Genomic DNA, 12,500 nt, shown 5'->3' with positions numbered 1-12,500 from the left:
TTCTGAATAATATGTTATATGCCTTCCTTTAAAATATTATGTCCAAATAACTTGTACTTCTGTGTAATTACATTAAAAATAAATTGTCACTGTTTACTGTAATTATTCTGAAATCTTTCTGATTATAGTTGAAGTGGTGACTGGTGACTGATCTTGATATCACAACTGAGTTATGGGCACTCTCAGTAGCTTGTCAATACTGAGGACTATTTATGGTATAATGTGGTGGCACTTCTGTTTCCTGTATGCATCGCAACAAGTTATAAGAGCAGCCATGTAAGGTACAAGAGCTTGTAGAAGATAAGAAGTTTCCAGTATGCAACCTCTGTATTGTATCAATGCTACATGTAATCTTATCTCTTGTACCAAATGACAACATGGCAGGACTGTTGTGTGGTGTGTGAGTGCAATAGAAAATAGGGTAATGGACTGCATTATACTTTTCTTAACTCTTTCTTGTTCTTGATGCCAGTTAAAAATTGCACTTTGCACATGACCTTTGCTAGTGGGCATTGTGAGCAGCTGTAAAAAATATGTTTTACTTTTAATACTCATAGCAAAGTTACAATAAATCATAGAACTGAATTAGACTTCATTTTAAAGGTTAGTAATTATACTGTATTATAGTATGGCTAAAAGAGAAAAATCAGCAAAACAATATATTAAAAAGAAAATAGAAATTAGCTTCCATGCAAAAAATTTTACTGTACTGAAAACAAACCTGTCCAAAATCATCAAGATAACCATGACATCGCTAAATACTTTTCTTCCACAATGATGTATAGTTTATTGAAGAAAAAAAAGTTTTACATGAAACAAAACCACTACGAAGGCAACTACAAGACTGACAATCTTTGCTTACCCATAATCAGGTGCAAAGCACATTTGCGACACTCAAGTGTGAACAGGCAATAAAAAAGTATTCTGCTAAACACTAAATCCATCCCCCAAACTTTTATGACAAATTATACTTTCAAATGTTTATTAATTTTCTTCTTTTTCTAATTTATTATTATTACTATTTTTTTTAGTGACATGCAAAATTGTCACACTTATATCTGCTCTAAAAAATCCCATGACATGTATAGTCATCATCAAAACATGAAAGAGTCAGGATAGTGAACAATGTCAGTATGTCAATGGACATTTGCTTTCTGAAGATATGGATTTTTGTCATTGCTACTTCATATTATTCAATTTTTTTTCCCTACAGTAAGCTCATCACTACTCTAAATAATTTTCCTGATTTGTTCTTCTTACATATCATTGTTAAACTTCCCACAATACAATGGTAACTACAACATTGTAATTTTTTTGGTGAAGGAAGCTGACAACAAAACAAATTAAGATAGAGACAAAGAAAAACTGCACTACTGTAATTTTTTGTTAAATATGCCACAATAAAAATAGCAAATGTGAACACATTTTCTTATCTTGTTTACAGGTAAAACTAAAAAAAAATTGTGAGAAGCCAGAAGTTATAATAAAATAAAGTAAAATAAAATTAATAATAATAGGCATCTCTGCAAATATTATTTTCCTCATCCATCCTCCTTGCTGTAAGTCATCCTTCATAACATGTAGAGAATAAATATAAATCATCCTATTCATCTTTAATAAAAGGCAGCTACAGAAAGGTTGAAGCTAATGTGATTTGCATTAGGTGTAATTTAACTGAAGGTAAGAACTAAACAGGACTATAAAATATTAAAAGGTTAATGAATTAAAATCAGTATAATACAATAACAATAATTAAAAATCTTCACTGAGCTACAGTTTACACCCATAGCTGTGGTGGTAGCAGTGGCTGCAGTGCCAACACTAGCCCCAACTATGTCAATCACTAAACTGGGTTCACTGTGGGTGATGGCAGCATCCCAGTCCTACCACATTTCAGACTTCTCTGTGGCTTGCTGTGGCCCATCCCACATTCAAGTTTTAATCTCCTGCGTTGCAGTATGTAATGATTGTCACCAGGAGGTGACTGTGGTGTAATGGTTAGCACGTCCATCTGGCAAGTGGAAGGTCCTGGGTTCAATCTCTGGATAGTGCCTGCCTTTTTCTGGTGAATGCCCTACTCTTACGCAGTATGATCTTCATAATAGACATGATTTGGATTAGAATATTGTGTCTTAGCAGTAACCTGACTGTATTTACATGGAATAATCCATCACCAACACTTGTGGCAGCTTGCAAAACTGCATGGTTATGTTCAAACTGTCTATCAACTCTCTTAATTCCACAGTCCTTCATCAGGACATCATCTTATGTCTTTGCTCTACTTAACGGCACTCTACCTTCAACTACAAAATATTCAGCATACTTCACCAAGTCATTTTGTTCTTCATATCCTCATAACTAACAATAGTTGATGTAATTTGCTTTTTCTCTTGATCTCATAACTTCAATGATGTTCTAATTCTCATCTCCTTAACTGTTGAGTCATCTCTCAAAGTACAATAGCAATGCTCACCCTCTTCATCATAATCTTTGTTCTATTGTATTATAAATGTATTATGTATAAAGTTTCAGTGTGCAATAAATCTGTCTCAGAAACACAGAAATTTCCATATACGAGTACTAAATCAACTAATTTATATCACAAATAGCATTAGATCTGTTAGTCTGCCAGTCTCATATTTTCACAATGAAGGGAAATTTGGGGATAAACACAATACCACTCAACACAATGAATGAGAATCTACATATAAGAAAAAGAAGAATCTCACAGCTTTTTTTTTTTTTTTTTATGTAGGAGGGAAACTGGCCAAGAGCAACAAAAATACAATAAAAAAAAATCCCACTGAGATGCCGGTTCCTGAACAGGGTCCGAAGCGGTAGTGAAAAATTGAAGGATAAATGTCTTGAAATCTCCCTCTTGAAGGAATTCAAGTCATAGGCAGATGGAAATACAGAAGCAGGCAGGGAGTTCCAGAGTTTACCAGAGAAAGGGATGAATGTTTGAGAATACTGGTTAACTCTTGCATTAGCAAGGTGGACAGAATAAGGATAAGAGAAAGAAGAAAGTCTTGTGCAGTGAGACTGCAGGAGGAGGGGAGATATGCAGTTAGCAAGATTAGAAGAGCATTAGCATGAAAATAGTGGTAGAAGATAGCTAGAGATGCAACATTGTGGCAGTGAGAAAGAGGCTGAAGACAGTCAAAGGAGAGGAACTGATGAGATGAAAAAGCTTTTGATTCCATCCTCTCTAGAAGAATTCCTCCCCCCAAGACATGTGAAGCATACTCTATACATGGATGGATAAGGCCCTTGTACAGAGTTAGCAGCTGTGGGGGTGAGAAAAGCCCGATAAGACTAATTTTTATGCACTCACCACTGTTACTCTCTATTCACCTCTATCACGCATTATCATTCTTGCTTGCTGCACAGTCATTCTTTTCTCATCCAGTGCTCTCCTCACAAAGTTTATCCGTTCCAGGTGAGGGCTTCCTCTTAACCTTTCAGTGTGCACATCTAACTTCATTACTCTCTTTATTAGTTTTATGTCAACCATTCTCTCCATATATGCAAACCACCTCAACACACTGATTTGCCCGTTCAGCCAACTCACTCAAAACATCAGTTCTTCTTACCTCATTTCTTATTCTGTCCATCTTACTTCACATATACTCATCAAACGCTTTATTTCCATTACATTTAACAATTTCTTTTTTGCTACTCCCATGTCCCATGTTTCAACACCATAGACCACAGTGGGAACCATTACTCCCTCATATAATCTTCTCCTTACACTAATATCCAGTCTAAAGATTTTTTTTTTTTTTTTAGTCCATCAAGTATTTCCTTTAACCAGCACTTTACCTGTCTCAACTCTTCCATCCATTGTAGTTTTTGATCCAAAATACATGAAACAATCCATCTCTTCTAGCTGTTTTCCATTCAATCTTACATCCATCCTTTCAATACTTATATCTTTGTTTCATTACTTTTACCAACATTCACTTCCAGCTTCCTCCTCCTACAAACATGCCCATACTCCTCCACCAGTCATTTCAACTTCTCTGAGTCAGTCACCAGAGCAGTATCATCAATGAATAGTAGCTGACTCAGATCCCATACCTTTTCTTCCCCACTTATCAAACTCAGGCCTCTGCCTTTACTACACTATCCATATACAAGCTGAACAACCATAGTGACATTTCACAATACTGACACAAACCTATTCTGAAGTGGAAGAACTCACTCACATCATCACCAACTCTCACGCATCCCCTACAATTTGCACAGAAGCTCTTCACTTCTTCCAGCAACATGCTTCCAATTCTGTATATTTTCAGAATATCCCATAGTTCTTTTCTGTTAACCTTATCTAAAAACTATCTTTAAAATGCCCATGTGTTATACATGTTAATAAAAATAAATGATTGATTATATTTCACAGTGTCAATCTATACTTGAGCTGAGGTTCAAGGACTATGAATTACAAACAAGTAACAGAATTATGAGCTTATAAGCTTTTATAGGCAACACTTGTATCGACCAGTACATTTTCTTTTACATAAAACTGGATATAAATTGAAGTTGTAGACACTTGCTGCCTGATACTTTATGCAGAGAATTGAATTTGCATTATGTTTTAGTCAAATGTAGTCCAGTTTATCACTAGCCATTCCCTTGTATGTGAGAAATGTGAGATTTTTACTCCTCCTCCTGAGGTCTCTCTCTTGTAATCCTGCTTTCTTACTTGTGCCTGTGAGTATATCTACCTGCATCATGCCAGATGTGAGAACAAAACATACACTTACACAGTTCTAGGCCATGCGGCCGGAATAAACATTTTACAGTATCCATGTGGACGGAATAAAGATCTTATAATATCCATGTGGTCGGAATAAAAATCTTATAGTATCCATGTGGCCAGAATAAATAAGTATTTTATCCCTAGCAGTGCCATCATATCTAAGACTGTGTAAGAGTGTGTTTTGTCCTCATATTCGACAGGGTGTGACGATGAAATGGTGTAGTGTCACTGTATCTAAGACTGTGTGAGTATGTGTTTTGTCTTCACATTCTTCAGGGTGCAGTGGTGCAGTGCCAATATCTAAGGCAGTGTGAATGTATGTTTTGTCCTCATATCTGGTGTGATGTGGCAATGCAGTACCACTGCATCAGAACTGTGTGTGTGTGTGTGTGTGTGTGTGTGTGTGTGTGTGTGTGTGTGTGTGTGTGTGTGTGTGTGTGTGTGTGTGTGTGTGTTTTGTCCTTACATGCAGTGTGATGCAGCAGTGTAGAGGTTTGGCATCATTGTATCTGCCACAGTAATGAGACACCTCTCATTTGTTTGTATGTTTTTTTTGCAATGCAGTAGTGTCATTGCCAGCTGTCCCCTTCTCTCGCATACAAGCCAGCATGAACTGTGTTCTGGCTAACAAATGGTTTATTTATACAGTAGAACCTTGGTTCACGAACACCCCACATCACAAACAAATTGGTTCACAAATTAGTTTTGTGAACAAATTTTAGCTTGGTTCATAAACGATGCTTTGGGGTACAAACACACATTACCCACAATCCATGGAACTTTGTGCTCAGTTATGCATTGGCACACTTTGTGTAAGAGTGCTGTGTTCAAAAAAATTTTTTTTTTTTTGTTATTTTAGCCCCTATTATGCCACCTAAGGAGAAAAATGTTAGATGTCACCATCGGCTCAGTCTTTTTGCCCAAAGAGCCTGGATTACTCTTTCAATTATCATAGATTACAGTATGTTACCAGTAATGAACACATATGGAAGGTGGGTTGCTAAAACATGTGTATATATATATATATATATATATATATATATATATATATATATATATATATATATATATATATATATATATATATATGAGAGAGAGAGAGAGAGAGAGAGAGAGAGAGAGAGAGAGAGAGAGAGAGAGAGAGAGAGAGAGAGAGAGAGAGAGAGAGAGAGAGAGAGAGAGAGAGAGAGAGAGAGAGAGAGAGAGAGAGAGAGAGAGAGAGTATGGGGCAGAGAGGGGAGGAGGCAGGCAGCAGCCTTTTACTCAAAATTCAGTAGCTTCTTCCTTTTCTTCTTCTCCCTCACTATCCACTCGTGCCAGCAACAATAAACAACAAAGGTAAATAATCACAATACTGTTTAATTTAATTTAGTGTTATTTGTCTGTATTTAAGGATATGTATTTCAGTTTCATTCTATATTCTTCATCACAAAAACACTTAAATAAGTAAAAATACTTTATTTCTGAGGCTGAAGTAGATTAATTGTATTCACATTAATTTCAATGGAAAAAATGATTTTGGTTTGTAAACAACTTGATCAGCGAGCCAAGGCCAAAAATGGATTAAGTTCGTGAACCAAGGTTCTACTGTATAAAGACTAGAATAGAATGTTCAGGTATGTGAATTGTACACGGAAATACGTATACAATATATAGCATGTATGCATTTATTCTTACTATCTGTGATGCCAATGATAGGAATATGAAACCCACACACCACAAAAGTGCAAAACTTGAGGAGATAATGGGCAAAAGTCAGGATGGTAAGAATTAAGAATTCAATGTGAAACTTAAGGATTGCAAAACTTGACACCAAGAAACTCAAGAGTGGTACTGTAATTGTTACAAGGTGATATAAATGACAGGTGTTTTCAGCTATATGTGTAAACAATGTCTTGGTGTGGTTTTTAATGATAATACCATATTATACTGTTTTTTATTCATTAACCTTTTGATGTTTTATAAACTCTCAAGTATTTGCTGTCCTTAATTTAAATATAGAATTTTAATTTTGTAGGCAGTCTGGATTTTTTTTCCTTGCTAGTCTGTCTTAGCCAGATAAAAAAACATAGTAATTTTCTGCCACAGATTTCATTAAAACTAACATGAATTGCATCTAACATAGACTGTTACTGAATTCTGTTTGTCATCCCACCACAGATTCAAATTTGCCACACAACTTCTGCCTACTACCTCATCTGGTTGGTATCCAAGCTGGCCAGCAATGTAGTAAAGGAGAGAGGCACCATGTTGTTTTTACTTAACTCCTAACTTGCTAAGATTCACTTGGCCATGCTCCAAAATTTTTCTGCACATTTTCCAACTTTCTAATTATTAATCATGGCTGGTGACAAGCATAAGGCTAGTGATGATAATGGCTGTAGCTAAGAATCATTAAGCCATCTCAGATCACCTCAGGTTTCTCTTAGCTATACACCAATGGCTCTTCTGCATTTTGTAACCAAGCTCTGATTCTGAGGATTCTGTACACCCAAAATAACACCATAATAACTCATGAAAATAACGACTTATGAATGGAGCTCTGGAACCCAACTTGTTCATAAATTGGGAAGTGTCTGTATATTACCTAGACATATACATCCAAAACATTTAACAAAATAACAACCAAAATATTTAACAAAATAACAACTGATGAACCATCTGAAACTTAATTCATTCATAAGTTGGGTGGTACTATAAATATTATTATTAAGCTGTTATACTTGCTGGACTACTACTCAAGACAAGTCACTTTAGACTCTCTTAGCTATACAACAATGGCTCTTCTGTATTTTGTGCCCAAGCTCTGATTCAATAATATGGCCCCATCAGATACAAGGTCATTTTTGTACTATAATACGCTCTCAAGTTTCATGTTTGCTTTCTTCCAAAAGCATAGCACCAAAATTAAGGACTGCAAAACTCAGGGTATTGAAAAAACTGAAAAATGCTTATTTATTAGCCATGTGGCCTCAAACTGTGTGAGTGTGTGCATTCTGCCTTCACATCTGGTGCAATGCAGTGGTGTTGTAGTGCAGCACTACCACATCTAGAAGTGTAGGAGCATGTGGTTTATCCTCACATCTGGTATGACACAGAGGTGTGGTGCTGATGCATCTAAAACTGAGTGCATGTGGCTTTTCCTGATATCCAGTGTGAGACAGAGGTATGGCAGTGTGGTGCTACTGCATCTAAAACAGTGAGTGTTTTTTTTTTGTCCTCACATCCAGTGTGACAGTGGTATGGTGGCTAAAACATGAATCAAGGAGATAATGTGCAGAAGTTAGGATGATAGGAATTTTGAACTCTGCACGAAACTTTATAAGACAAAATTCAGAATTTTTTTTTTTAAGAAAAAGAAATGCAACTTGTGTACTGGCAAATATGATATTACCTAAGGTTTAAAAAGTCTGCTTTGCTGTAATGAAATCTTCCTATTTTGTTGTCATTTTTTTCTACCTCCTTTTACACATTTACATTAAGCTCTATTGAAGCATGATCACTTTTAGTCCATGAACACTCCAACTTGATATCTCTAATAAGTTCTGGTTCCTTACTAAGTAATAATTTTCTCATAATCCTCTTTTCTCCAAGCACGGGTCTTCAGTGGCACATACAGCATTATATAGACAAATTTATGGATAATGATGATGATAGAAAGAGGTATCTCATACAAGGACTGCCAAGTGTAGGCCTGACAGCTTCTTGCTGCTTCGCTTATTTTCTTATGCTTTTATGTTCTTCTTCCAATGTAATTTCTCTTTCTTGCTTTCTTTTCCATGTGTGTGTGTGTGTGTGTGTGTGTGTGTGTGTGTGTGTGTGTGTGTGTGTGTGTGTGTGTGTGTGTGTGTGTGTGTGTGTGTGTGTGTGTGGTGTGGAATGGCTGTGGAAAGGTATCTAACTTATGCCACTGCTTTTCATTGCTTTCCTCTCTGCATTATTCATTCATTCAGGAGTTGAAAGAAGGAGCACAAAGAATGAAAATAGGGAAAAATTAGAATAAATATTGATATGATTAATTATTCTGTTCATCTACTTGTCAGTCATATATGAACTTATGCTAAGGATCTAAAAAACTAATTTTCTGCTTCCTTGCTGTTTTTTTTTATGCAGTAAATCATTGCATACTAAGGTTCAGCTGTACTACAATGGATATTAAGAACATTATATATAATCTGATATTTTCACTTATTGAACAAAAATTCCCAATAATACTGAATTAACATTTCTGTACAGCATGTCTTCCAGGAATTAGACCTACTTTGCTAGGGAGTAAGGCTCTCAAAATTGATTTTTGATTGCAGTTTCATATTACTCAAGTATAAGGTTACAAAAGTTACAAAACCAATACACACCAAAATAACAGCTGAGAAATATAAGACAGCACTGGATGACACAAAACTGCTAGATATTACTATGGTCATTATGCTTACTGAGAATAAAGGGTAGATTAGCTCTACACCAATATGTTAAAAGAGCTGTAGCATACTCAGTAACTGCCAAAAGGAGAAAAAAAAACACATCCCTTACCCCCCCTCCCCTGTCAATATGGGTTTGCCATCGTGAGTCCACTTGAGCTGGTTGAAGAGGGTGAGGTTGCACTGGATGTAGAAGCCCTGTTTCTCTGTTACAAAGTGCTGCCCTGTGTAATTAACAATAGGACTCTTGGACTCACCTTCCCCTTCATTCTCTGTACCGTGTGCAACACCAGTACCTGGCAAAAGGGATATAGAATCAGTTTTAGCATTTTGTTAAGTATGCTGTAAAATATCTAGTACTTACCTGTCAAAATATGTTTCCTTTATAAAATCTAAATATTCTGTTAGTATAATAACATATAACAATCCAGAAAAGTTATTTATGGTTTTAAACATCACCTGACATGAACCCAGATTTTTTTCATATATATATATATATATATATATATATATATATATATATATATATATATATATATATATATATATATATATATATATATATATATATATATATATATATATATATATATATATATATATATTAAATTCAATTGTTATGCACACAAGATATTAAAGATGCTGAATCCTCCCAATTCCAGACAACTCTATTGACCTGTTTATTCATATACTTTTGATATGTAACAGGTTTTCTACAGATGTTTTGCTGTAAAGTTTTTAATAAATGACATTACAAATACTACAGACACCACATTTCCTGTACAGTATTCCATGTTAAACTGAGCCTATTTTGTTAACTCAGTCATTCAGGAGATGTTACTGAAAGAATAATAATAATAATAATAATAATAATAATAATAATAATAATAATATATATATATATATATATATATATAATAATAATAATATATATATATATATATATATATATATATATATATATATATATATATATATATATATATATATATATATATATATATACTCGTATATATATATATATATATCCAGCCCTCAACATTCATGGGGGTTGGGTGCTCCCTTGCAAAATTTCCTGACACCCTTACAGAGGTGCTTCCTCTTATGTATGAACACTCCTGATCCCCTGTGGCCTTGTTTAAGCAAAGAACCCTATATACTGTGTTTACAAACATTATTAAATATTTACTAAAAGAAAAGTAGTAATAATGATGAATACCGTAGTGTGGCCTCTTGCTGTATCTTCCTTACTCGTAAGTATTACTAATATGACTGCCAATGCTGCATCACCACCACACACTTTACCCTTCCAGCTCCTTTCCTTTATCTTATTTAATAATTCAATTTTCTCCTTTAGAGTTAACACATTTGCACACTTAGGGGTGTCTCCAGCAAGAGTCTTGAAAGGTCTCCAGGATTAAAATACAATGATGCTAATATGAATGTGGTCATAGTGTGAGTGAGATTGAAAGCATGGAACAGCTGGCCAACTGGGGAAAATGTTCACAATATACAGGCAGTAGGAAATGTACATAATCAGTCACCAAAAGATGCACTAAACTGACAACACAGCAGGGAAGTGGAGGGAATGCGACTTTGTGTGGCAGTCGGTGTGTGTGTGTGTGTGTGTGTGTGTGTGTGTGTGTGTGTGTGTGTGTGTGTGTGTGTGTGTGTGTGTGTGTGTGTGTGTGTGTGTGTGTGTGTGTGTGTGTGTGTGTGTGTGTGTGTGTAATAATAATAATAATAATAATAATAATAATAATAATAATAATAATAATAATAATAATAATAATAATAATAATAACAGCAATAATAATAATAATAATAATAATAATAATAACAATAATAATAACAATAATAATAATAATAATAATAATAATAATAATAATAATAATAATATTTGTTTTATTAATCTTGCAGCCTCACAGCTGAAAATCCACACGTTACATACTTATATACTAACACGCATACTACATCTTAAGTATACATTTAACCCTCAGGAAGTATCTTACAATTTGATACTGTGGCTGCCAGATGGTGCTGGTCATCCTAGTAGACTAGACCCAGGTTGATGAGGCAACCCCATGTGTATTTTCCTTTTCAGAGTTTGTTTCTCCTATCCAGCAGTGGGTCACAACTTCTGACTTACACCAGATACCTAATCACTGCTAGGTGAGCAGGAGCTACAATGTAAAGAAGTCTGCCCAATGACTTCTGACCTGACCTGGGATTCAAACCCAGGCCCTCTTGATTGTGAATCAGGCACACTAACCAATGCACTATCAGGTGTGTGTGTGTGTGTGTCAGTGTGTGGGTGAGTGGCATGATGAACAACATTGGGTTTGAGATTGCAATTAGTGGCAACTGTGTAAAAATTTTATTCACAAACATTTTCCCTTCTGGCATCTATATGCAAATTACTGAATTCATGAATGTTGAATCCACAAATGCTGAAGGCATTTACTCAAAACCTATGCAACTTATAACCATTTATACTTATGACCACTTTTAATGTTGTTATTCATACAGCTGGCAGTGAGAAAAAAACAACTTTTAATGTGTGGTAGCCTTACAGTACTAAATGGGGTTGAAATCAAAACAAAAATGACATAAGAAGGAAAACAAAGGACAAAATGGAGAATACAGGAATACCCAATACTTAGCACAGTACTTTTGAAACACAAGATAAGGGTAAACAGGTCTCAAGCAAAACAAAAGTAGGGCATGAGAGAGAGAGAGAGAGAGAGAGAGAGAGAGAGAGAGAGAGAGAGAGAGAGAGAGAGAGAGAGAGAGAGAGAGAGAGAGAGAGAGAGAGAGAGAGAGAGAGAGAGAGAGAGAGAGAGAGAGAGAGAGAGAGAGAGAATGTAAACAAAAACCTATGGACAACAGGACTCAGATACCAAAGCCTGTGAATGACAGCCCAATACTGTATCCCTGCCCAGAGTAGAAGGAAAGCAGATACTAAGCAGAAAGGGGCTATAAATCAGTAAGAGTGGGAAACTGAGGTGGTCTCTTAAGAACATATTAGAACCTACATAAACTCTACCACTAAAATCTGCTCTCATATATATCCTGATTGGACAAAATTACAAAAATACCATGCCTATAAATAAGTCACATGTATGGATCACAAATACTGTGTACTATTACTAAGTAACGTGTGATGTAATGTAACTTCAACCTTAACATTTTCTAAGGGAAATAGGCACTCTCAAATGGTGGCTGTATTACATGATCTAAAAGAAGAAAAAGAGAATAACAGGCAAGAGGGATCTCAAATTCCAGAGGTCAGTATGGCTATCAAAAAAGAAAATCAATAG

General features: G+C 35.2%; 1 protein-coding gene across 5 annotated transcripts in view; it reads right to left on the bottom strand.

Annotated features, from left to right (window-relative positions):
* Positions 1–12,500, bottom strand: part of LOC135099872 (neuroplastin-like) — a 56,808-nt gene that overhangs the window by 29,766 nt on the left and 14,542 nt on the right. For 3 of the 5 annotated variants that reach the window (XM_064002493.1, XM_064002494.1, XM_064002495.1), the window contains one exon: positions 9,293–9,476. In XM_064002493.1, coding sequence (XP_063858563.1) covers positions 9,293–9,476 — 184 coding nt within the window. The remainder of the gene's footprint in view (positions 1–9,292; positions 9,477–12,500) is intronic. The other 2 variants (XM_064002496.1, XM_064002497.1) reach the window with 1 other exon arrangement.

This window comes from Scylla paramamosain, chromosome 4 (genome assembly GCF_035594125.1).
Source record: "Scylla paramamosain isolate STU-SP2022 chromosome 4, ASM3559412v1, whole genome shotgun sequence".
Classification (NCBI taxonomy): Eukaryota; Metazoa; Arthropoda; class Malacostraca; order Decapoda; family Portunidae; genus Scylla; species Scylla paramamosain.
The sequence above is the reverse complement of the archived record's forward strand: the minus strand, read 5'-3'. Positions and strand labels throughout refer to the sequence as shown.